The 27,164-nt window shown below is 36.2% G+C and overlaps 2 protein-coding genes across 5 annotated transcripts in view; one reads left to right on the top strand and one right to left on the bottom strand.

The window, feature by feature from the left end:
* Nucleotides 1–146: 146 nt before the first annotated feature.
* On the top strand, nucleotides 147–15,499 carry c17h6orf136 (chromosome 17 C6orf136 homolog). Its single transcript, XM_073822200.1, has 7 exons — nucleotides 147–307; nucleotides 2,875–3,130; nucleotides 6,634–7,308; nucleotides 7,451–7,539; nucleotides 11,002–11,202; nucleotides 11,285–11,354; nucleotides 14,235–15,499. The coding sequence occupies exons 2-7, from the start codon at nucleotides 3,032–3,034 to the stop codon at nucleotides 14,376–14,378; spliced, it is 1,278 nt and encodes a 425-aa protein (XP_073678301.1). The 5' UTR covers nucleotides 147–307; nucleotides 2,875–3,031; the 3' UTR covers nucleotides 14,379–15,499.
* A 9,540-nt stretch (nucleotides 15,500–25,039) lies between these two features.
* Nucleotides 25,040–27,164, bottom strand: part of bag6l (BCL2 associated athanogene 6, like) — a 29,979-nt gene continuing 27,854 nt past the window's right edge. For all 4 annotated transcript variants that reach the window (XM_073821298.1, XM_073821300.1, XM_073821299.1 and 1 more), the window contains one exon: nucleotides 25,040–25,804. In XM_073821298.1, the coding sequence (XP_073677399.1) occupies nucleotides 25,709–25,804 (96 nt within the window). In that variant the 3' untranslated portion in view covers nucleotides 25,040–25,708. The remainder of the gene's footprint in view (nucleotides 25,805–27,164) is intronic.

The raw sequence follows: 27,164 nt of genomic DNA, 5'->3' as shown, positions 1-27,164 counted from the left end.
ATTTTGAAAAGAGAAAGCCGCCATATTTTACACCAGGCGTGAGCATAGTGCAGTAGTTCGCGTTCGCCGCTGGATGCCGCTCTAACAGGCAGATTCCGCTTGTGATGTACGCAGTACGCATGCGCAGTAGCGCAGACTGGCGCTGGGCAAGGACATAAGGAGAGTGACATTTGTGTAACGTTGACAACACATTCATATTTTCTCTAAATCACCCAGATATTTGCGTCAATCAGATTTGGACACACTCTCGCATCTCTGCACAGTGAGCCGACGCTCTACAGCATTTCAGCAGATTGACGGAGGACAGGTATGCATTTCATGTTTACAAGCTAAGTTAACAACTGACTGGTATGTATAGATATGAAGACTAACACACTAACTATTATCTGTCAAACTTAATCAGACAGGAAACCTATGATCCATGATCGCCTTCAGAAGAGGCCCTATTCTCTATATAATCGTTCACTTTGTTTCGGAATGAATTGGTTGTATTTGTGAGGTTGTCAACGTTGAAAGTGTTGATTTGTAAAGTGTGACCAAAGCGTGATGTTCATGTTAGGCTGTAAATACCTGCCAACTCCAAATGTAATAGATTTGTCTAATCTAAAAGTGGATATAAGGCTTTATTTAATTCATACTGATGACTAAGCAACGTACAACCACCATTTCTTCTTTTTATTATATATTTCTGAATTAAGGTCTTATTAGACAGCATAGGTGCCTATTTATACGCTCCAAAATGTTGGTAATGTTGGCTGTTTATATTGGTAATTTACTAGGTTTCAAGACACTGTCGTTGTATGCCTCACATTTGCTGCTGCCAGTCACACTCTTTAGTGAGCTGCCTGCTCAGACAGTATTTTCGGACATCTAAAAGTGCTGCAAACACGGCCAAAAATGCTGTGTAGGTAGGCAACTCACTGGGTTTGACACCTCATATCTTGTGTATATTTTTCTTCTTAAACACAGCTATGTACAGTAGGTCATGTACTTCTGCAGTACTAGAGTTAATCTCTCACCTGAGTTGTAAAAGTAACTGTAGTAAATGTATGCAAATATATTGTAATTTAGCCAATGTATCATCGTTTTATGGGACGATCTCCTGACCTTATTTTGTCTAATGTGTGCCTGATCATTACCATTTAAAACTTTGATTTTATTTTGACAGAGCACAACTGTTTTCAACATTGATAATAATAAGAAATGATTCTTAAGCAGCAGATCAGAATATTAGAATGATTTCTGAAGCATCATGTGACATTGAAGACTAAAAATTCTGCTGTAAATTGCAGGAATTAATTAAATCTTAAAATATATTCAATTAGAAAACAGTTATTTTAAATTGTAATAAATTTTAACAATTTCACAGATTTTTTTTTTTTTTGTATTTTTGATCGAATAAAAATAGTGAAGAGACTTCTTTTAAAAATACAAACGTTTGATTGGTAGTGTAGTTCGACTTGAATGCATTGTGAGTTGCTTTGGTTAAAGGATTACTCCACTTTTAGAATAAAAATTTCCTGATAATTTACTCACCCCTATGTCTTCCAAGATTTTTCTCTATATGTGACTCCGGACCACAAAACCAGTCATAAGGGTCTTTTTTTTTAAATTGAGATTTATACATCATCTGAAAAACCTGAATAAATAAGCTTTCCATTGTATATGGTTTGTAAGCATAGGACAATATTTGGCCAAGATACAACAATATGAAAATCTGCAATCTGAGGGTGCAAAAAAATCAAAATATTGAGAAAATCGCCTTTAAAGTTGTCCGAATGAAGTCCTTAGCAATGCATATTACTAATCCAATATTAAGTTTTGATATATTTACGGTAGAAAAAGTACAAAATATCTTCATGGAACATGATCTTTACTTAATTTCCTAATGATTTTTGGCATAAAAGAAAAATCAATCATTTTGACCCATACGATGTATTGTTTGCTATTGCTACAAATATGCGACTTAAGACTGGTTTTGTGGTCCAGGGTCAGATATAGTGGACTTCAATGGTGCTCTACGGATTGAAGGTTAAAAATGGAGTTTCAATGCAGCTTCAAAGGTCTTTAAAAGATCCCAGCCGAGGAATAAGGGTCTTATCTAGCAAAACGATTGGTAATTTTTTTAAACAAAATTTCATATTTTAACACTTTTTAACCACAAATGCTTGTCTTGTCTAGCTCTGTGATGCACATGCATACTCTGTGCACTCCAGTTCAAGATAGTTAAAATATATTGAAAAACTCCTTTTTTCCTCCAACTTCAGAATTGTCCTACATTGCCGTTTTACCTTTTTTGTAAAGGGTGTTTGACCTTCCCTGCACGTTTATTTTGTAAATACTGGGTCGTTACTTCTGCACCGATGTAGGACAATTTTGATGTTGGAGGAGAAAATGAGATGGGAGTTTTTTGACATACCTTAACTGTATTGAACAGGAGTGCACAGAGTACGAATGCGCATCGCAGAGCTAGACAAGATGAGCATTTGAGGTTAAAAGTATATATATTGTCATTTTTTTTTTTAGAAAATAACTGATCGTTTCGCTAGATAAGATCCTTCGTAGACCGTGTAGAGCCCTTTGAAGCTGCATTGAAACTGTATTCTTAACCTTTAATCTGCTGAGCACCATTGCAGTCCAGCATATGGAGAAAAATCCTGTAATATATTCCTCAAAAAAACTTATTTCTTTACGACTGAAGAAAGAAAGACATGAACATCTTGGATGACATGGGGGTGAATACATTTTCATGACGTTTTTATTTTGGAAGTGGAGTAATCCTTTAAAAATGTCTACCGAATGCATAAATCTAATGGCGAAGATCTGAATATCTGGTCTTGTTATTGTCACTTAAATGTAATTTTCTTTTTTCAGCCCAGGTTAGGTTTTGAAGGACGTCAGTTTCTCTGTGAATGAGTGAGTAACCAGAGGCAGCGGTGGATGGGAGAGTTCACGTTTCATCCTCTTTGAGTAGCTTGATCATGTCTTCTTACTGAGACTCGTTCGAGGTCACCTCAGCACCCTGACTTGAATGGCTGTGTGCAGAGGAGGTGTCTCTCTTTGGGTGGGGTGCATCAGGAACAATGGCGGCAGGCAACCAATGACGAAACAGTGCTGGAATTTATGTCAGGTATACATTGTAAAACCTTATACAATGAAAAAATTTATTTAAAACATGTTTGAAAATAAGCCTTGAAGGGGTAACTCACCCAAAAATGAAAATTAACCCATGATTTACTCACCCGCAAGCCATCCTAGGTGTATATTACTTTCTTCTCTCAGATGAATGCAATTTGAGTTATATAAAAAATGCCCTGGCTCTTCTCAGATTGATAATGGCAGTGAATGGGTGTTGACATTTTGAAGTAAAATAAAGTGCATCCATCCATCATAAAAAGTGCTCCACATGGCTCCGGGGGTTGATAAAGGCCCTTTGAAGAGAAAAGATATCCATATTTAAAACTATAAATCATAATCTCTATCTTCCGCTAACTTTCATATGCGCGTTCACGAAAGAGTGGTGTTCCAGCAGGTGACGTAGGACAAAGGCGAAAACAGAAATGCAGAGAAGTGAGCAAAACAAAATACTGGTCACAAATTAGAAGTACAAAACGAGGATTTATAAAGAAAAACATTGGAGGATTTCGATAAAAGCCAAGAGGAGACTGGTTTTCCTTTGCTGTTAACAAAACTTGACCTGCTGGAACATCACTCTCTCATGAATGTGCGTACGACAGTTAGTTGAAGCTAGAGATTATGGTTCATAAAGTTATAAATATGAATATTTTTCTTACACAAACACATTGATGTACTTCAGAAGGCCTTTATTAAAGGGATAGTTCACCCAAAAATGAAAATTTGATGTTTATCTGCTTACCCCCAATGCATCCAAAATGTAGGTGACATTGTTTCCTCAGAAAAACACAAACGAAGATTTTTAATGAAAACCGGTGCAGTCTGCCAGCCTTATCATGGACGTGGATGGGCACCAAACCTTTAAAAGTAGGGATGTAACGGTATCAAAACTTCACGGTACGGTAATACCTCGGTATGAATGGCACGGTACGGTATTTATTGAATCATTTAAAGGAAAAACAAAACTAATGAAGAGACTCGAAAAAAGTGCCAGAAGTGTTTATTAAACAGTTTACATGAACACTGAACATATCAATGGCATACAAATTAGCCATCTATCTGTAAACTTTGAAACAGGAACTTCAATTTTTCAATTTTAATAACAAAAAATTATTAAACCATGTAACCACGTTACTTTTTTTTCGCAGTACTTTAGCCTACTTTGTGTAATAACGAAAACATTCATTTCAGTGGAAAAATAAGTCCAAAACTCTCTGTTTTAACATTTTGGGCAATAGGGCTCTACAAACTTTTGCTTTTTTTTTTTTTTTTTTTTTTTTTTAGAAATTCTTGTGTGTTTTTATTTTTCTGATAATCAAATGAAAGCATAAACATTTATTTTTAATCAAATGAAAAATAAACCCTTTTAATTTTTGGCAAACAAACAGAGGTTTACTGTTAAAATCAATACATGGAGGAAAAATTATTCAGTTTAAAATGTTTAAATAATAATTCTGTAGTATTTTTGTTCTACAATTAAGTGGTTAATCTTGTTGTAATATTTATTTTTTATCATATATATTGTTTTATGTCAATTATTTAAATAGGAATATATAAACACCTACATTATACTGTACAAATGTAATACAAGACTAATATTGTTCTGTTACATGTTACACCGTACTTTTATTTTGACAGGTTGCCGTGAAGTTTCTGTGTGTACAGTATGATATGATGCTAGTTTTCTCAAATGAAACGGTAAAAGTGACACTCACAGCAGCTTTGGAGACTGGGTTTATCTGTTCATGTGAGATGCAAAGGCCAAAAATTAGCGGGAGCGTCACGCGTGCTTCAGTATGAGTGCTTCATCCGCCATTCATACACACAGAGGCAAACGGAACATGCAGGATTCATATTAAAACGATCTTTCTGCATTTCAGTTTTCACAGACACTAGTCCATATCGCGATTTGAATTAAGTGACAGACCAACTTTTGATTTATTAATCCAATAATCGACAAATTCCGTGGCATTTCGCGCTATAGAAAATTCGTTTTTTATGAATGGAGTCCGCGATCCAGTCCGTGTTTTCGCGGAGGAGACATTGTAAACGCGTGACAGTGTAGAGACAGAAATTACATGCCTTCGTGCAAATAAGATAAATAACATAAGGCAATTTAGTTTGTTTAATAAAAGAACAATGTATATACCTGTTCTATAGGAAAGATAACCTTAAATGACGCTATATCGAAAATAAAATGAACTTGACGTTCAAGGGGGGCGGGCAACAGACCGCAAAGGATGACAGCCACACCTGGGCTGATGGGAAATGTAGTTCCCGCTACCTCCCGTTCGCTCCATTCACCTGAGCAAACTTTTCTTAGAAGACCTATGGTTTTATCGAGTCATGCGACCACGGTAGTATTGAAAAAATTTGCTATTGCGGTACGACGGTATTTACAATACCGTTACATCCCTATTTAAAAGTAAACAAAAACATGCACAGACAAATCCAAATTACACCCCGCGGCTCATGACGATACATTGATGTCTTAAGACACGAAACGATCGGTTTTTGCGAGAAACTGAACAGTATTTGTATCATTTTTTACCTTTGATACACAGCCACGTCCATCTGTCATGAGCACGAGTTTGACATCAGTCACGTCACATGTGCACGCGCTTCTGGCGTAGAATACGCAAACGCCGTAAGGGGAAATCAGTGAAAAGTCCCGGATGAGTTTGCGCAAGCAAACGTAATCTTTTAGCTATAAATCGGTTTAAACAATCAGGATACGCGCAAGTAATTACCATTTTGAATAGCGGCTATACCCACAATCTCTGTGCACTGTGGAAACAATGAGTGTCGTATTCCTGCGACAGATCGCTTCCGGCGTTTGTGTATTCTACGACAAAGTGCGTACACATGTAACGTGACTGATGTCAAACTTGTGCTCAGGACAGTTGGACGTGGCTGTGTATCAAAGGTAAAAAATGATATAAATACTGTTCAGTTTCTCACAAAAACCGATCGTTTCGTGTCTTAGGACATCAATGTATCGTCACGAGCCGCAGGGTGTAATTTGGATTTGTCTGTGCATGTTTTTGTTTACTTTTAAAGGTTTGGTGCCCATCCACATCCATGATAAGGCTGGCAGACCGCACCGGTTTTCATTAAAAATCTTCGTTCATCTTCGATAAACATCAAATTTTCATTTTTGGGTGAACTATCCCTTTAACTTCCGGAGCCGTGTGGAGCACTTTTTATGGTGGATGGATGCACTTTTTTGGACTTAAAAATGTCAACAGCCATTCACAGCCAATATAAAGCTTGGAAAAGCCAGGACTTTTTTAAATATAACTCTGATTGTATTTGTCTGAAAGATGAAAGTCATATACACCTAGGATGGATTGTGTGTGAGTAAATCATGGGGTCATTTTCATTTTTGGGTGAACTATCCCTTTAAGATCTGTACACCCAGAAATGCATTAAATTGATCAAAAGCTTTGACCAGTTAGACTTTTTCTGATCTTTAATCAGATTCTGTCTGATTTGCAGACAACCGAGTTTCACTTGAATGACAACTCTAGGACCCTGAGCAGTGCATCATGGGCACTGGCTCCCCCAAACAGTCTACGTTACCTGTCCATTAAACAGCCATCCCTGTCCCATCCCTTCCACCATGCATGCCAGCCGAACCAAGTGGTCAACCAAGAGGAGGAGGAATGGGAGGAGGCCATCAGCTTGCCTGTCCTGCTCAAACCCGGAGAGACCGACGAGCAGCACACCGTGGTGGAAGTGCCCTTTCTCGGGCCTGCCAAACTGAGGGAGCTCCTTGCTTTGGGAGCCAACAGACCCTTTGACTTGCTTTTCCCTTTAACCACAGTTGATGGGAGCAGAGAGGATGATATTATCATTACCGGAAAGGTAGGGACTGAGGAAAACCCGCTGATTGAGAGAGGCTCCTTCAGAAGTCTGTTTGAGACCGAGGGATGCCCTGCGCCTTTTATGTTGGGATCTCGCTTCTTTTGCTTTCACTGCCCGGGGATAGAGTCTGTTTCAGAGATTGGGGACAAAGTGGGAAAGGGACAGGACAAGCAGAGCTTCTGTCTAGCCCTCAATGCCACACATTACAGCCATGCTGGGACTAAGAAAGTGGACAAGAGCTCAAGCCAGAGAGACACAGAGAATGAGGAGAAGCTGGCCCTGATATATGAAAAACTAAGAGTGGAGGTAAGACAAGAAAAATACATTTGAGAGAAATGATGCTAAAGCTCCAACTAAAGCTGTTCCATTTATTATACCTTTGTTCTCAGATTGTATGTTTAATAAATGTTTATCTTGACAATAGTTAAGGTTGTACATTGTGTTTCAGCTGCCCAGTTTCTTTGTGAAAAGTCATGACTACAGCATATACACTGAAGATGTTGAGTTCATCAATGGTCTTCTAAACACCAAAACAAGGTAAAGAGTTTCTAGATTTGTGTTATTCTAGATTTTAGGCCTCAAAGTAAGTTATACTAGTTGTCACTGAACCCCTGTGACTGTTCAAACTCCACTGGTTACACATTGCTAATAAATAGGTGTGGCAAACTCAGAAAATGATAACAACTTGTCTTTTTACAGCTTATAGACAGGTCAACAAGATTGGCTGGCCAACACAATAAAAAAAACTGATATAATAATATTTTTGAGTTTTTGTGAGTTTTTTTATGACTTTAGTCTTTATTATTCATCCAAAAAACTATTGATTTTTTGTTTCCTCAGATCATTTTGATTGTGTGTTTTGTTTGCCAAAGGTCGTTTGTGTTCGTAAATGTTATGGTTGTAAAACGTTCAGGCAAGTCATTAGAAATACTAGTTCACCAAGAAAAACTACAATTTTGATTGTTTCAGGTTTTGTTTCCAGACCTTTTTTGCAATTGTTGGCAATGTTTTGCAGTCAAAACTATTACATTTAGCTTTATTACTTTTGTTTGCAAAAAGTTTTTTCAGATTCTCAAATATTTTATCCTTTTATGTTGGAAAAACTTTTCCTGCAAGCACGTCAAAAAATGTTTTTCCAAGCTAAATGTTTTCATTAAGATTTTTTAAATTGAGTCTTAAAACATTTTGGTTGTGTTTGTAAATGTTTTGTAAAATGTAAAGGCAAGTCATCAGAAAAACTATACAATTTTGATTGCGTCTTAGGTTTTGTTTGCAAAAATTTTATTTTATGTTTGGAAAGATTTTGTTTGTAGAACATTTTTTTGCAAACACGTGAAAAATGTTTTGCAAGCAAAACAATAACATTTTGTTTTGTTTGTTTTTGTTTTCAAAAAGTTTTTTCAGATTCTGAAAATTTTGCTCCTTTTATGTTGGAAAACATTTTGCTTGCAAAGCAATTCCTGCAAGCATATAAGAAAAAGAAAGTTTTTCCAAGCAAAATATTTTTAAATGCAAAATAAATAAATAAATAAATAATTAGATTGTGTCGTAAAACATTTTGGTTAAGTTTTTAAATGTTTTGTTTGTAAAATGTAAAGGCAAGTCATCAGAAAAACTAGTTTACCAAGAAAAACTATACAACTTTGATTGTGTTTTAGGTTTTGTTTCATTGTTTTTGCAATGTTTTGCAGTCAAAACTATTACATTTAGCTTTATTACTTTTGTTTGCAAAACGTCTCAAATATTTTATCCTTTTATGTTGGAAAAACATTTCCTGCAAGCACTTCAAAAAATGTTTTTCCAAGCAAAATGTTTTCATTAAGATTTTTTAGATTGAGTCTTAAAACATTTTGGTTGTGTTTGTAAATGTTTTGTTTGTAAAATGTAAAGGCAAATCATCAAAAAAACAAGTTTACCAAGAAAAACTATACAATTTTGATTGCGTCTTAGGTTTTGTTTGCAAAATTTTTATTTTATGTTTGGAAAGATTTTGTTTGTAGAACATTTTTTGCAAACACGTGAAAAATGTTTTGCAAGCAAAACAATAACATTTTGTTTTGTTTTTGTTTTCAAAAAGTTTTTTCAGATTCTCAAAAATTTTCTCCTTTTATGCTGGAAAACATTTTGCTTGCAAAGCATTTCCTGCAAGCACATTAAAAAAAAGTTTTTCCAAGCAAAATATTTTCATGTTCAATGTTTTGTTTGTAAAATGTAAAGGCAAGTCATCAGAAAAACAAGATTACAATATACAATACAATTTTGATTGTGTCTCAGGTTTTGTTTGAGAAACTTTTTCTATTTTATGTTTGGAAAGATTTTGTTTGTGAAACATTTTTTGCAAGCACGTGAAAAATGTTTTGCAAGCAAATTGCAAAATGTTTTTTTTTTTCAGATTCTCAAAACCTTTCTCCTTTTATGTTGGAAAACATTTTGTTTGCAAAGCATTTTTCATTTTATGTTTGGAAAGATTTAGTTTGGAAAGCACATGAAAAATCTTGCAAAATGTTTTAAGACTCAATCTAAAAATGTTTTGAGGAATAACAAATCATTGGTGGTTTTGTCCTTTTATGCTGAAAAATGTTTTCAAATGCAAAAAAACAAACAAATTTAGATTGACTCTTAAAACATTTTGGTTGTGTTTGTAAAATGTAAAGGCAAGTCATAAAAAAACAAGTTTACCAAGAAAAATTATACAATTTTGATTGCGTCTCAAGTTTTGTTTGCAAAACGTTTATTTTATGTTTGGAAAGATTTTGTTTGTAGAACATTTTCGCAAGCACATGAAAAAATGTTTAGCAAGCAAAACTGTTACATTTTGTTTCATTTCCTTTGTTTGCAAAATGTTTTTTCAGATTCTCAAAACCTATCTTTATGTTGGAAAACATTGTTTGTAAAACGTTCAGGCAAGTCATCAAAAAAACAAGTTTACCAAGAAAAACAATACAATTTTTATTGCGTCTCAGGTTTCATTTGCAAAACTTTTTTTGTTTTATGCTTAGAAAGATTTTGTTTGGGAAGCACATGAAAAATATTTTTAGGTTTTTTTCCAAGCAAAATCTCAACAAATGCAAAGATTTTGTTTGTAGAACGTTTTTTGCAAGCACATGAAAATTGTTTTGCAAGCGAAACTGTTACATTTTGTTTCATTTCTTTTGTTTGCAAAATGTTTTTTCAGATTCTCACAACTTTTCTCCTTTTATGTTGGAAAACATTTTGCTTGCAAAGCATTTCCTGCAAGCACATAAAAAAAAAGGTTTTCTCAAGCAAAATGTTTTCAAATGCAAAAAAAAATGTTTAGATTGAGTCTTAAAACATTTTGGTTGTTTATAAATGTTTTGTTTGTAAAACATTCAGGCAAGTCATCAGAAAAACATGTTAAAGAAAAACTTACAATTTTCAGGTCTCAGGTTTTTTTATTTTATGTTTGGAAAGATTTTGTTTGGAAAGCACATGAAAAATGTTTTTCAAAGCAAAATGTTTACAAATGCAAAAAAAAAATTAGATTGAGTTTTAAAACATTTTGGTTGTGTTTATAAATTATTTGTTTGTAAAACTTTCAAGTAAGTCATCAAAAAAAACCAATTTTGATTGTGTCTCAGCTTTTGTTTTCAAAACATTTTGGTTGTGTTTTGTTTGTAAACGTTTAGGCAAGTCATCAGAAAATCAAGTTTACCAAGAAAAACTATATATTTAATTTTGATTGTGACTCTTTTTACTTTTTTATTTTATGTTTGGTAAGATTTTGTTTGGAAAGCACATGAAAAATGTTTACAAATGCCCAAATGATTGCAAAATGTTTTAAGACTCGATCTAAAAATGTTTTGAGGAATAACAAATCATTGGTGGTTTTGTTTGCTAATTACACAGTGACTAATGACCCTTATGTTGCAAACTGAGTCAGAACTACCACTGAATGACTGGTTTTACTGGCTGGTAAGTACCTGTATAGTTGAATCTGCACGGCTGGCTGGTATAATGCCTGTTTTTGTATCTCTAAAGGGGTCGTGTAGCGTACCAGCTGACTTTGATGCTTTGGCGATTAATGTGTCTGTGTTACTATGCGGAGGCTCAGCTGGAAGTGCTGAAGCTGACCAAGCATCCAGAAGACGGCTCCATCAAAGCTCGCTGGAGAGTCAAAGGCCTTCCCTTCTACTCCATTCTGGTGTTCTTCTACAAGAAAGACAAGAGCCACCTCTACAGGTGAGACATGCTGTGACAGGCCACTAAAACTTGCCCTGTGCTCGTCTTTGCGTAGTCTTATTTATTTATTTTTTCTGTTTAGGACATTTGATGCATTCTCCACCTTCTATGTCGGCTCTGATGGACGAATACACCGGCATAAAGTCGAAAAGGTATGGTTTGCTTGCAACTCAATATTTTAAAGAATATTTTAGGTTTTTATATATTTTTAGAATTAAATAGAAAGATAATTTTTTTTAAATCCCACAATCTTTGGTTTTACAGCATTTTTGTGCATTTGAACAATTTCCAACAATGACTGTATGAGTTTGAGATCCATCTTTTCATACTGAGGGACTCATATGCAACTATTACAGAAGGTTAAAATGCTCACTGATGCTCCCGAAGGAAACATAATGCATTATGAGCCGGGGACGAAAACTTTTTGAATTCGAAGATCGGAGTAAATTTAACATATTTTGTCTTCTGGGAAACATGTAAGTATCATCTGTAGCTTCTGAAGGGCAGTACTAAATGGAAAAAAAAAATGACATTTAGGCAAAATAAGAAAAATTTACACATCTTCATTCTGTTCAAAAGTTTACACCCCCGTCCTCTTAATGCATCGTTTTTTTCTTCTGGAGCATCAGTGAGCATTTAAACCTTCTGTAATTGTTGCATATGAGTCCCTCAGTTGTCCTCAGTGTGAAAAGATGGATCCTAAAATCATACAGTCATTGTTGGAAAGGGTTTAAATACACAAAAATGCTGAAAAAAAAACAAGAATTTGTGGAACCTAAAGGATTTTTCTGAAGAACAGCAGGTAGTTTAACCGTGTAACTGTTAAAATAATATATATTTGCAGATTCTGAAAGGTGTGTGTAAACTTTTGACCTCAACTGTAAAAGTTGAATTTTTCCAACTTTATTTCAATAAACTGATGGAGATTAGAAGTGAAAATGGGGAGACAGTTACGTTTTAAAGCGACGCGAGTGAGGATTTGGAGATTAAAAATAGTAGCAGACCACATCTGCACAGTGTGTTATCTTTTCATATTAATACAGTGAAATACCAAGAAAAAGATAATAATCAGGTAGAACAGAACACAAAATAGTGGACTGAAAAGAGATATTGTCACAGATATGCATTTAAGACTAATGTCACATTAAAATACCAAGCTTTATATTATTATCTTGACAGATAAAGATAGAGAATGATGGAAAATGTTAGGCACATTCACTTAAACAGACACATAAAGACTATTTGTAGGACAACCTTATTATTTGAAATCATTTGTTTCAGTCATTTTGAGTAGAAGTTCCCTAAATCAGAAGTGCCACCTTTATTTTAAAATGCAGTGACTCGTATGGAAAAAGGTAGATACTGAAAGCTGGAAAAAATACTTCACAATTAGACAGAATCAAAACTCATCAGAACATTTAGAGCATTGAGATTTTACTGTGAAGAGAGATTCCCAGAAATCCAAGTTATCAGAAAAAGTGAGTTAAAAAGTATTGTAATCTTTAACGCTTCTCACTTTGTGGTAGTTCTAAACCTTTTTGACTCAAAGTCCACCATTATCCAACTATGCAGGTAAAAAAATTTCCAGTACATATGCTGTACTTCTGACAAACGTACTACTTTAAAAAAAAATTGCAGTGTAAGACAATAGCTGGGTTTCCATCCAAAGTTGTGAATTTAACTTATGCACAAAATTGGAATATCGCAAAAAACATTACCAGTTAAACACTGTTTTCATCCAAAAAAGAAGTAGGACAAAATCGTCACTTCCTGATAAACGGGCACTAAATATCATTAAGAAAAGTAGGAGTAGCCACTGAATGTATTAATTTTCATATATAATAAATTACTTCTGACTCACAAGATAAAACACAATAAATGCGCTTATTGCTTTCAGAGGCGGATGCTGCTGTTTGGAAATGCAGTTATGTTAGACACTACTGGGAGGCAATTATACAGAAATACTTTGACAGACTTTGTTGTGGACTTCCGTACTGGTGCAGGGATGTGAGGGAGGCAGAGCGAAAGTCCACAACACCAACCCCCTGACGGTGATTGGTTGGAACACTGTTTGTTTTGCTGTGGAATCGTTGGTAGCACCGATTGTTTTTTTGGCATATCTCGGACCCTAGGCTGACCAGAGAGACGCGTTTTTTTTTTACAGCCAATTTATGGGGCAGGCAGGTGAATTTGACACTTTATGTTTCAGGCTTGAAATCGCTGATACAACCTTTAATTCTGAATGTTGGCACTTATTATTCAGTACATTTTTGAGTTTTGCCGTTCTGTCTATTTGGTGCTGGCTGTGCATTATGACTCTTCACGTGAAATTTTTTCGCTATTATTATTAAAATAATATTGTATTTTCCATAGACATATATATGTCTATGGTATTTTCTACTTGCTCTCCATTGCATTACTAACAAGACGGTGTAAATGTACGTTGTATAATGTGCCCAGGGATATACATAATAAAATGACTCCGATTAATGGCTTTATTCTTATTGGATCGGGATTACGTTGTTGTATTGAGTTTATGCATCAACCGGACTCAGAATTGTTTAATTTATTCTTGAAAAAAATGTGCATTTGGATATAAATCCTGTCATAATTTATCATGATGTAGTGATTCGAGGAAATTGACTGAGTAAATACGCTCAAATATAAGGGAGATGTAGAACAGAAACCAGCCTCGCGTTATGTTGAGCATATTATTTTGAGGAGTCATATAAATTACAAACAAGTAAAATGTTGTTTCTTTGTTGATTATATAACAACAACTTGGAAAACAGATAAAACAGAAAAGGTTAGAAGCATTATTTGAGACAAGGGGATACTAATATAATAGGCGCAGATGTGTAGCGGAACTAATTTTACCCTGCGCTGACGTAATTTCCGTTTTGTGAAAAAGGCAAAACAAGAAAAAAAAGAAGAAAAAAATACTACGGAAGTCAATAGGAACCCCTTGGACATCCCTCAACACTTTATCATGTCATCTCTGGTTTAATCTTAGTGTTTTTCTATGTCGGCAGGTTATGGAGGCTCGTCCTCCCTTGCTGCCCAAAGTGACCTCAATGCTGGCCGGGGCTCTGGTGGCACTGGGCATTCAGGAGCACCGGCCCGCCCTCAACCTGCTGCCACTCCTGCTGTCCTCCCTCCGACAAACCCGAGCCTGAGCCGCAGAGCGGGGCGCGTGGATGCGTTTGGTCACACCTCTAAAAAGACTGAAAAATGCAGCGCTGTATTGTGTGGGTTGAGTGAATGAGATATCGGTTACCAGTTTTTTGGGGGGAAATCCGCAGGAACAAAAACAAACAAGTTCAAACTCTTCTCACTTGAAACAATCATCTTTCATTTCCAATGTTCACCTAATTGATACTCTCTGGTTTGGATTGTAACAGGTTTCAAAGCCTAGCTAATGCACAAGGCCATCACTAACAAAGAGGTTAACAAACGCACAACTCTTAACAAACAGGTTTTGATGAGCCAGTTGTAAATGCATTCAGGCAGCTCGGCTGTAAAACTACGATTAAAGGTTACGATGGTTTAGCTCACATTCACAGTAATAAATCAGCAGAGGAATTGGTCATGATATTTAAGTCTTGATCATCTTACATTGTAATAATTAATTATATATTTTTTGTATTTATGTATTATTTGGGAGTTTTCATCAGTTGCATTGGTTTCAATGTTTTAGACCTTTAAGGGAAAGTGATGCCAGGAACTGCCTTTGAGCATAGAGAGTTTAGTTTCCAGTCTGGACTTGTTTTTGTTTGCCCTTACCTTCAATGTTTAAGTCACATGGTTTAAGTTATGGTCTTGCCATACCGTCCATGTAAATGAAGCCCACACTTATTTGAAGGATTCCATTGATTCCATTGCGTCTGCAAAACAACACGCAAGTTATTTTTCCCAGGTTAATTGGTGAGTTTAGCTCAGTATAATTACTGTCGGTGCATTAGGTATGATAACAGATGCTGTCCATCCAGTCTGTTTTAACAACAGTGTTAATTGCTTTAGCTTCCTGTGGTAAAGACATAGACCAAACACTTTAATGGACTTCCTGTGTCCCAAAGTAGTCAGAACACATCCGTGCTTGCGCTTTTAAATGGACGATAAAAGCATGAAACGCTGTCACTCCACAATCTGTGCAATTCAAAGCCGAAAGGTCAGAACCTGTTCAAGCAGTTCCATATAAAACATGGCTAAGTTAATGTTCTGGTGATCATTTCTGCGCTAATTACCCAAAAACCTGTGTGAATATGTTGTGTGACAAATAAATGCATACTGACGTCGATATTTTTGGTCTTTGTTCTTCTGTCTTCTTCACTTACTTTTAGATATTCTGATTATCTGATAAATAATGTTTAATTTGTTTTAGGGCTGTCATGATTCAGAATAACGACAAAAAATCCAGAAAAAATGCATTTCAAAAATGTTATAAATTGGTTTGCATTTTAATGAGTGAAATAAGTGAAAACATGACTTAGCAAAACCCTTGTTGGCAATCACAGAGGTCAGACGTTTCTTGTAGTTGGCCAGCAGGTTTGAACACATCTCAGGAGGGGTTTTGTCCCACTCCTCTTTGCAGATCCTCTCCAAGTCATTAAGGTTTCGAGGCTGACGTTTGGCGACTTGAACCTTCAGCTCCCTCCACAGATTTTCTATGGGACTAAGGTCTTGAGACTGGCTAGACCACTCCAGGACCTTAATGTGCTTCTTCTTGAGCCACTCCTTTGTTGCCTTGGCAGTGTGTTTTTTGTCACTGTCATGCTGGATTACCCATTCACGACCCATTTTCAATGGTTCTCACTCAAGATTTGAAAGTATATGGCACCATCCACTGTCCCTTTGATGTGGTGCAGTTGTCCTGTCCCCTTAGCCAAAAAAAAAAAAAAAACACTCTCAAAGTATAATGTTTCCACCTCATAGGCAGCCAAAGAGCTTGATTTTGGTCTCATCTGATCACATTTTCACCCAGTTCTCCTTTGAATCATTAAGATGTTCATTGGCAAACTTAAGATAGGCCTGTACATGTGCTTTCTTGAGCAGGGGGACCTTGCAGGCGCTGCAGGATTTCAGTCCTTCACGGCGTAGTGTGTTACCAATTGTTTTCTTTCTGACTATGTTCCCAGCTGCCTTGAAATCATTGACAAGATCCTCCTGTGTAGTTCTGGGCTGATTCATCATCGTTCTCATGATCATTGAAACTCCATGAGGTGAAATCTTGCATGGAGCCCCGGACTAAGGGAGTTATTTTGTGTTTCTTCCATTTGCGAATAAACCAAGCTTCTTGGCGATAATCTTGTAGCCCATTCCAGCCTTGTGTAGGTCTACAATCTCGTCCCTGACATCCTTGGACAGCTCTTTGGTCTTGGAATCTGTTTGATTGATTGCTTCTGTGGACAGATGTCTTTCATACAGGTAACAAACTGAGATTAAGAGCAATCCGTTTAAGAGATTGCTCCTAATCTCAGCTCATGACCTGTATAAAAGACACCTGGGAGCCAGAAATCTTGCTGATTGATAGAGGATCAAATACTTATTTCACTCATTTAAATGCAAATCAATTTATAACTTTTTTGAAATGGGCTTTTCTGGATTTTTGTTGTTGTTATTATGTCTCTCACTGTTTAAAAAAACCTTCCATTAAAATTATAGACTGATCATTTCTTTGTCAGTGGGCAAACATACAAAATCAGCAGGGGATCAGTGGCGTACGGGACACCCCCGCAGCCCCCGCGGTGCGTGGGGGCCCCGACCCTTTGGGGGGCCCCGTCGCAGGACATTCTAAAAGGCAGTGACTTCGAGACACTGCAATAGACCCGAGACGTGAGCGTAGTGAAGGTAGTGCAGTGGAACGAGTTTAATGTTCTATAATAACAACCGGGGGAAAATCATTTTCTCACATTTTACTTGTCTTTAACACTATACTTCTAAAACAAACGCGCCATACTCACATATTTTTACTCTTAACGTGGGTACGCTTACGGAGCCCCAGGGAAAAAAAAAAATTTAAGCGTGCGCACAATGTCGCTCCCTCGTTTTACTAAATCGTGCACAACTTGGGCCTAACTCGTTCCCTATAAACTGAGTGCACGATATAATAATTTGCTTTTTAGCACGATTTGCTAATGTCATGCACAGTTTAGTAACATGAGAAAATACGAATTCGTGCGGACGATTTATTTTTCCTCTGCATGTCTTGTGCGTTGCTCTGTATGCAAGCAGTTTAAGCAGCGGGGCTTAAAACGAAAAAAAAAAAAAGTGGTTCACTCTGAGCAGAATCGATATTTCCCCATTTCTGTTTATGCATTCTCTTTATTATTACCATTCAGCGTTTTCTTACTCAGAAAAAAAAGAGAGAGTCTTGATCTGGTAACAGTACCGTGTGCTTAGTCATAGCCAAGACAGCATAATCTTTTCTAGATTTTGGCCAAATGTTTTAAACGGAAGAAAAAGCTTTAAATGCTTTAAAGACATTATAGAATTTTTTTTTAAGATTTTTAAAATATTTGGTATATAGTTATAAATATAGCCTACTTATGTAAAATATATATAGCCTACTTATGTAAAATTGCGTTTTGAGAGGAAAAAACATACGTTGCATTTAATTATTACATTCAGAAATAGCTAATGTAGGCTAAAATACCAGTAGCCTAAATCAAAATGCTTACAAACATTATAAACGCCTAGGTTATTTTATTCCCTTCTCTCCACAACATTATCCTTCACAAGGACTATTAAAATTAAGAATTGAAACCTTTATATTTTTCTTTAAATGTATTTTATTTTAATAATCAACAAGCTGCAATGTTAAGGTAGCAAAAATGTGTGTGTGTGTGTGTGTGTGTGTGTGTGTGTGTGTGTGTGTGTGTGTGTGTGTGTGTGTGTGTGTGTGTGTGTGTGTGTGTGCGCGCGTGAGGCGCCACGCATTTTTTTTTTTTACTCGTAATTTGTCAGACCAATGCTGGTTGCTCGTGGATCGTGTCACAATGAATCAAAACCCAGCACATTTTTCTCCTTTCCTTTTGTTAATCTGTTAATGATTTAAGTGAAATATATTTATGTTTTTGGGCTCTGGTCCACTTCTGCGCTTCTGTTCTGTTCACTGACGACTTGTCAACAGACTTTTCTATCCGATTTATCGTTCGTTCTCGAAATTGAAATTATCAAGACATTTCTCCGGAGCACAATAATGTTACAAAAAAGACTGTCCAGTTTAGCTCTTTTTAGTATTGAGAATGCCCGCGCTCGCAAGATCGAAAAAAAAAAATCTGTAGTCAAAGTCTTTGCACACCAAAACGCTCGCGATAGACTATATTTATTCCGGTGTTGTGCCTTTCAGTCTGATTGAAACACAATCAAATACGCACATCATATGATATATGCTAAAAACGTCAAATGCATCAATACAATGATAATTCACCACATTCATTACTGAGAGAGACAGACTCAGGTGCACAATACATTTTCATGCATGACATCACTGCTGGTGGGAGGGGCCCCATCTCGTTCTTTGCGGGGGGCCTCTAAGATGTGCGGTACGCCACTGCAGGGGATCAAATAATTTTTTCCCTCACAGTATGTACTTTATTTACATGCATGTAGGTTGTGTGTGTGTCAGAGCTATTTTTTAGCACAAAAAAGTATTTTTACTATCCAATTACTCTATTAATAATCAGAATAATCGACCAATTACTCAATTACCAAAATAATCATTAGTGACAGCCCTAATTTGTTGCATATAAAGGCATTTTCCATTAGGCACATTTTTTTTAAGGTTTAAAAACTTAAAAAGTGAAAGTGCTGTCAAACGATTAATCGCGATTAATCACATCCAAAATAAAAGTTTTTGTATACATAATATATTTACTGGGTGTATTTATTATGTATAAATACACACACATGCATGTATATATTTAAGAAAAATATGTTGTGTATATATAATAAAAATATTTATATATGTGACCCTGGACCACAAAACCATTCGTAAGTAGCACAGCCTATATTTGTAGCAATAACCAACAATACATTGTACAGGTCAAAATTATCGATCTTTCTTTTATGCCAAAATAAAGATTTTTTAAATAGTGGTATCTCGGCCAAATATTGTCCTATCCTAACAAACTATACATCTTATTCACTAAGCTTTCAGCTAAATCTCATTTAAAAAAAATATAAAAAATACACTTATGATTGGTTTTGTAGTCCAGGGTCACATATAATGTTAATTATATGAATATAAATGTTGTGACGAGTCGGCTGCCTCCCCCCTAATTATCATCATCACCCCGTCCCTTATTCGCCGCCCTTCTCCAGGCTCCCGACGGGAGTGGGCTCTCAACTTTTGGAAAAAGTTTGGAGTGAGATTTTATCTGTTAGGGGAGGAGCCACTCAAATATTTGCAGCAGCGGCCCGTCGGCCCCACACAATTGTCTCCAGTTTTTGGTAAAAGTTCAACTATCTATTGTTCATAATTAACCAGCACAAAATAAAAAATATAACAACTGGTAGATCTGATAAGTCAAATTCATAAAAATAAAATGTTTTAAAAATTTCAAAAATGCATATGTATCAAAAGTAAAAAAAGAAATTTGGCCCCAAACGAGCAAACTAAACAGCAGTGCTCAATGCACATACTGTAAACATACAGGAGGATTGCAGAACTTGCTCATTGCATGTATGTCAATCTGTGTGTGTGTTTGTAAAAGAGAGAGGGTACATATTTCAGCTTACTAATGTCATTTTGTATTTCAAGTGTTTATTGCACACTTTGATGCCTTGATGACAGTGGTAGGGGCTTGAACTTAGCTAGAGTAATTAGTTACATGTAATTGAATGATGTAATTTAATTAAAAACGACATTTAACTAATTTGTTACAGTTACTGAGAAATAACAAATATAGTTTAATTACAGTTACTTTTAAAAATGTTTACAATTACATAGTGGGTTACTTGTAAATATTCTGATTGATTTATTTCCCAAATCACATTGACTGCTTTAAAATAAGAGACACCAATGTTTCAGGAGTTAAACAGAGGTGCTAGAGATTTTGTGGTTGCTGTGCTTTAAAATTAAATTATTATAATCTTAAATCAAGTGATGAAGGATTTTGTAAAAGTAATTAGTGTTGAGTTCTACTGTAAGGTAAACCTGCCTGCTTAAAATGTTTTTACAAGGATTTACAGTTGAAAACATTCCTTAGAAATTTAGCAATCAAAATGTAATGTAACATTACCTCTAAAGCAATTGAAATAGTTACACTACTTTTAAATTACATTTTAATTAAGGACATTTTCCAAAATAACCTTCCCAACAATGTTGATACATTTGTGTTTTGAAATCTATAAAACTATTTATTTTATTTGGATGAATTTGTCTGTCTTTTTAGCAGATTTACCAATTATCTTGTCTTTTCCTTAATTTCAGGCCCACAATTAGTTAAAGCTGTTGAAGAACTAATAATTTTGCAAAATTTGGCTGTAATCCCCATCAGTTCTCGCTATCTTTGATCACAGGCAAGTGATTTTGTCTAGGAATCGTAAAATGGAAAAAAAATAAAAAAAAAATAAATAAAAATAAATATGAAAAACCCTGCTGCATTTATTTAGTTTCTAGTAAATACAAATGGCAACGTCCGCTCCGAGACCACAACGTGACCACCTCCTCAACTGTACTAAACGCTTCCACTGCGAGAGAAAGCGGCAGCCTCGCAACGATTCCACCGCTGGCCTTGTCCCGTGTGTGCGCGTCTACGTTGCCTAGTGACGAACGTGATTGTAGCGGCATCACGTAATATACCAGAAAACAGCTAATTCTAATTTTTTGGCTGGTAGGTGCCATTTAACTCTCAAGACAGCTATGAGCTTGGCAGAGTACTTCTCTCTGCAAAGCCTGCACCTCGTCCATTAACACCATATAGCGGGACAAGTTATCCCTTACTTTTCAGCGTGAGAAATACAAGGTGTGGCGTGAGAGCGTGTGAACTGGTTGAAATGCGTGAGTCTCACGGTGAATGCGTGAGACTTGAGAGCCCCGTGTGTATAGACCTTTTTCCTGAGTAAACGATGAGCGCCGCCATTACGAATTCTAACGTCAGATTGAATGCTTTTCTGTTCCGGTTTCCATAGGAACCCATTCAAATAGCGTCCATCTGTTTTTAATGTAGCTACCTTCCGCTGCTTCGTGTCATCTACACACTCATTAAAGTGAGGCACTGACAAATGACGGTCATTGCAACATTGGCAAGTGATGGCGCTATGGAGCCATGTGCTTTTTAAAAACATTTTAATATGTTTAACATTAGTTTATTAGCTCGGAATATACCCTAATTTGACTAGAAACAATGCAGACCGGAAATGCCAAGCATTCTTTCAGTTAAGAGTCGGACTTACTTCCGTGTTCAGGAAAAAGGTCTATTCATGGGTACCAAAGACGTCACTTCCGCTATGCTCGCCGCCATGTTTGTGTCCGATATGACAACAGACACAGCGCATCTCAATGAGATTTAATAATAAATTGAAATAAGAAATTACTTTTTACTACTACTTCCCACACTGTGTATTTGACTTGATTGTATGTTTAGGACAAAAAGTGTAAATTGTTGTGAACGTAGTCGCTCGATGAAGGCTTTAAGACCTTGAAGAATCCTCTGCCGGCTGGTCACTAACTTACTTCACAGCGAACGGGACTCGCGCTGACGGCACTAATTCCCACAGTCCGCGCTTAGATGTCGGCAAATTAGTTTTGGCGAATGCAAAAAAATGAGATTATTGAGCATAAGCGCAACATCCAGCAAGCCAAGAAAACATAAAATATACCTGAGGGAAGACGTCTTTCACGTCTTGTGTATTCCTAAAACTGGATCTCATTATTGAAGCACAAATTCAAGCACCAAAAGCATGAGATTTCTTTATTTAAAATATGCATTTTTATTCATTCAAGCTATATGGCTGCAATAATATTTTAGTTTAATTTAGTTTATTACACCACTTGTGCAGCCAGTCACAATTCACAATGGTACCATTTACTTGGGACGATGGTTTGTGTGTAACTTGTGTGCCATTTTTGTATGACAAATCATTTTTAGAGTAATTGTACATAAATAGTTTTAGCAAAACAAATATGATTATTTTTGAGAACCCTTTTACATGTATATACTTTACTGCAGGCGTTGCAATGACGAACGCTATGTAGTACAATAGTTTAGCGTTTATTATTTAATTTTCATAATTCACTAAACACCGCATAATCTAAAACACCTTCAACTATAAAACACTCTTGCTCTTAAGCCAAATGAAAACAAATAATTTACGGCATCTGGATGTACTGTAAGTCACTATTCTCTGCATTAGCACTGTTTTGAACTTGCTCTTTGAATGCTTTCTTGTTTACTAAATCTTTGGACTTACGAGTTGATCGGTTCAAAATGATGTAATCGCAAAAAAATGTTTCTTTTCATTTTAAGGCATTATTTTCGTTATAATGTACTGATTCACAATCTTAGTCAATATTTAATTATTATTCCAGTACTCTTATTGTGCCGAAAAAAAAAAACCCTGCTTTGGAAAGCACCTGCGTGAATGACACCGGTACGCTATATGCATACCGACCCACTTCGAGCACTGCTGAGATCTAATAAAACTGTTGTTAGTTTTTTTTTTCTGATGACTGTTTTTACAGCTAACTGAACAACATATCCCGGGCATATTGTATACTTGTTGTGAACAGTCTGGGAGTTTTGTTGATCTTCCTCTGGTAGTTGCGGCTGCTGTGACCATAGACTGAAACAGGTAGCGCGGACACAAAAATGGCGGCGATAAACTACAGTGACGTCACATGGAACCTATGGATACGCCTTATTCAGCCCGCCGCCATTTTGAATCGAAAACGAGGCTGTGAGGGATAGCAGTCCAGCAGCGGCCACTGTGGCGCATTGTTGCGTACCGGGATGTAGATCGTATAGCCGTAAAATAATAGGTTATTTCACATTTTTCCACAGGAAAAAGAGCTCCAGAAAACGTGGATTGATCGACAGGACATATAACCTCACTTTCAGGTAACAATATTGCATTTAAGAAAATGACTGTGGAAACTAGCCGGTTGGCTAATTGCTAATTTATAATGCGAGCATGTTTATCTTCCTTTAAACGTTTACGCAGAGCTAACATGTTATGTACTACTACAACAACTAAACTAAATATCTCCATTTTGTATAGATTACAAAGAACACAAAAGTGCTCAACATTTTACTCAGGATTGTTTTTCAAAAACACTGACTGGAATTAGGACGCTTGAGGAGGGTTCAGCTCCGTCTGTGTTTACCTGGACTCAAGACCTCACGAAAAGAAAACCTTGCGATTGTAAATGAAAAAGATATTCTTTTTAAATGATGTTTTAAAGATTAACATGTTTAATAGTTTGTGTTAAGAGCCTGCAGTTAGATCGTAAGCCTCTTTCAGACAACATGTTAAGTCATACAAAAAACAGTGGGTTGAAAGTTTATTTTTATGCAAAGCGATCAAAAGATAACATTTATTTATTAGTTTGCCATGTAGTGTTTGATGTCAACCCCTTTTAAAATCGCAAAATGATATTCAGAACATTATTTTTTTGTTTCTGTCTTGCTTTAGACAAGGAAAATGTCATGTTTATCGTAATTTCATAATAAAGGTCGGGAAGACGCTTATGACCTAGCTGCAGGCTCTTAACACAAACCATTAAGCATTTTAATCTATATAACATCATTTGAAAAACTCTGTGTAAGCGTTTAAAGGAAGATAAACATGCTCCCATTAGAAATTAGCAGTCTTTCCACAGTCATTTTCTAAAAAAAATGCAATATTGTTACCTGAAAGTTAGGTTATATGTCCTGTCGAACAATCCACGTTTTCTGGAGCTCTTTGTCCTGTGGAAAAATGTGAAATAACCTATTATTTTACGGCTATACGATCTACATCCCGGTACGCAACAACGCGCCACAGTGGGCGCTGCTGGACTGCTATCCCTCACAGCCTCGTTTTCGATTCAAAATGGCAGCGGGCTGAATAAGGCGTATAGGAGAGGAGGGGCGCGAAAACATCCCGGGCTGGCTGCGTGTGATGAGAAGCACGTGAATTGAATGAAGAGAGTACTTTAATTTCCCCTTTGGACACTTTTCTTTCACTTTGTTTAATTAAAGCCTCTCCGAGGCCTGACGCCACACCCACTGTGTCTGTCGTTTGCTCCTCCCGCCGCAATGTATACATGTAAATATTTTCCAAATATATACTTTGTGTATTTATATATACATAATAAATATACACAGTACACACACGCATTATGTAAACAAAAACTTTTATTTTGGATTTGATTAACTGTGATTAATCATTTGACAGCACTAGAAAAAACTTGTTTGAATGCAGTTTAAACTTTTTTTTGGTACATGACCTTTTAAAATTTAATTGTAATTATACTTTTATTATAAATCTATTTTTTTTATAATTATTTACTTATTTAAATGTTTACATTTTTTAATCATATCAATTAAATATTGGTAACAGGGTTGCAATTTTACCATTCATTAAATTGTTGCTCAGCTAGCAATTTAGGGACCAAATGTTTTGTAGTTACGAAAACAAAAAACAACCAGACAAAAAGTATAATATAAAAAATATAAATAAATCTGGTTGAGACAATATGAAGCAATGTAATTTATGCAAAACTGTCACCCTCACATTTATCTTATTTTCTAGTCATTAGTTTTATATCTTAAAAAAAAGAGAGTAATTTGTATCCAGAGCGAAAGAGTTCTTTTTATATTAGTGACCATACATATGGAGGCAGACACAGCTGTTTCTTTAAAACTAGAAGTAATTCTAGACTTGGACCGTTTTATTTTCTAACAGCCACATTCATGAATAACATGATGGAGCCAACAAGATGTTTTTGGCATGCAAGAAATAATTACAAACAACAGCTCTATGGCATCACGATGACTAAAATGCTTCTAGTCGTCAGTGATGAATGTGCAGTGCTGTACATCTAATCATGTTCAACATGTCTGGAGCTTGTAAACATCAATCTTGGCATCTCCTTTATCTACACATCAAGCAGGTCAAGCTGGAATGAATTAGGTTTTCTTCATGTGTATGTTCCTGTAATACAACTGCTACTATCGTCATTATTAAAACAACTTATTACAACAATGTACAGCTAATTTACAATAGACAGGGGCATATACGAATCCTGTCAGAGTAAGACCGACTGTTTTGACATCTACAAAGAATATAAGATGCTTGTTCCAACACATTTTCTGCCTTGACGGCCGTTCTAGTTCACCAGCTCTATATTTAGTCACTATCCACACGTTTGACTATGGCAGACTTCTGACTTGTATGTCAGTCGGCGATTTCAAAACAACTGGGATCTCTCAATGAATGAGACGCTATTGGCCATTCCTTTGTGACGTCATGATCATGACTGTGTCTGACAGATGACTATACAGAGTAAACAGCTGTTGCGTTAGGAGTCCTCAGAAAAAGCTCTGTGTGTGTTGGGAAAGCGCTGGTGGTTGTAGTCTGGATCATCACTCAGTCGTTTCTTTATATCACTCTTCACCTGAAACACAATGATAGATGAAAAAGGTTTCAAAATGTTAAGCAAGATCACTATAACCCCTTTCACACACACTGGTAAATTCCCGTTAAGAGATCATGTGTGAACAGGACCTTTTAAAAAATATTGTATGAACGTACAAATTCAGAAACGCACTGACGTAAGACATCTACTTTGGGCCAATCATAACATTCTGACACAGATTAGACATTAGTTCAGTTTGAAGTTGTCTATTATGATGTCTCTGGGCCAAAAGCAGCTGCATGAACACGCAAGTCTGACACAAAAATTAAATCCTCAACAAAAACTTTACCAGAATTTACCGGTATTTTGATAATAATGTGTGAATGGTGCTTTACTGGTAATTTTACGTCAATTTACTGGTATTGCTGTGTGAAAGGGGCTAATGAATCTGCATTCCGATAGGATCTGACGTATTTCTTGTGAGACTAAATTTGTAGCTTTAATATTGTTAAAGGAGTAGTTCACTTTCAGAACAACAATTTACAGGTAATTTACTCACCCCCTTGTCATCCAAGATGTTTGTCTTTTTTTCTTCAGTCATCAAGAAATTATGTTTTTTGAGATAAACATTTCTGGAAATTTCTCCATGTAATGAACTTAAATGGTGCCCCGATTTTTGAATCTTCAAAATGCTGTTTAAATGCAGCTTCAAATGGCTGTAAACAATCCCAGCCGAGGAAGAAGGGTCTTGTCTACCGAAACGTTCGGTCATTTTCGTCGAAAAATATATCTTTATATACCTTTAAGCACTGAAACTCGTCCAGCACTAGGGCTTGTAGTGCGCGTTCCTGACACAATCCGCGGGCAGACCGCGTTCAAACGAGACGAGATGGTGGTGCAAGTGTGGAAAATGCCAGCCATTTCCAGCGGAGCAGGAATCTCAGTGCTGTCACGACTGGACCACATCTGTTCCACTGTTACAAACAATCGGCGAGTCAGGTGATGGGACTGCTTAAAGCATTCGCTGCGTTGCAGAGCACGCTGGACGCAGTACGTAAAGTCGGGAATGCGTACTACAAGCCCTAGTGCTGGACGAGTTTCAGTGCTTAAAAGGTATGTAAAAATATATTTTTCTAAGAAAATGACCAAACGTTTCGGTAGACAAGACCCTTCTTCGTCGGCTGGGATCAGGCATTTGAAGCCGCATTTAAACGGCATTTTGAAGATTCAAAAATCGGAGCACCATTTAAGTCCATTATATGGAGAAATTTCCAGATATGTTTATCTCAAAAAACATAATTTCTTGATGACTGAAGAAAAAAAGACATAAACATCTTGGATGACAAGGGGGTGAGTAAATTATTTGTAAATTGTTGTTCTGAAAGTGAACTACTCCTTT

The sequence above is a fragment of the Garra rufa genome, chromosome 17 (genome assembly GCF_049309525.1).
Source record: "Garra rufa chromosome 17, GarRuf1.0, whole genome shotgun sequence".
In the NCBI taxonomy this organism is placed as follows: Eukaryota; Metazoa; Chordata; class Actinopteri; order Cypriniformes; family Cyprinidae; genus Garra; species Garra rufa.
Note: the sequence above shows the minus strand (reverse complement) of the source record. Positions and strands in the feature narration are given on the sequence as shown.

Bases quoted from the DNA above. Each gene is read 5' to 3' on its own strand.
- c17h6orf136 (XM_073822200.1), top strand. From the start codon at position 3,032: ATGGCTGTGTGCAGAGGAGGTGTCTCTCTTTGGGTGGGGTGCATCAGG. The intron at 7,309-7,450 runs GTAAGACAAGAA...ATTGTGTTTCAG, and splicing joins ATGAAAAACTAAGAGTGGAG to CTGCCCAGTTTCTTTGTGAA. The intron at 11,203-11,284 runs GTGAGACATGCT...TTTTCTGTTTAG, and splicing joins GACAAGAGCCACCTCTACAG to GACATTTGATGCATTCTCCA.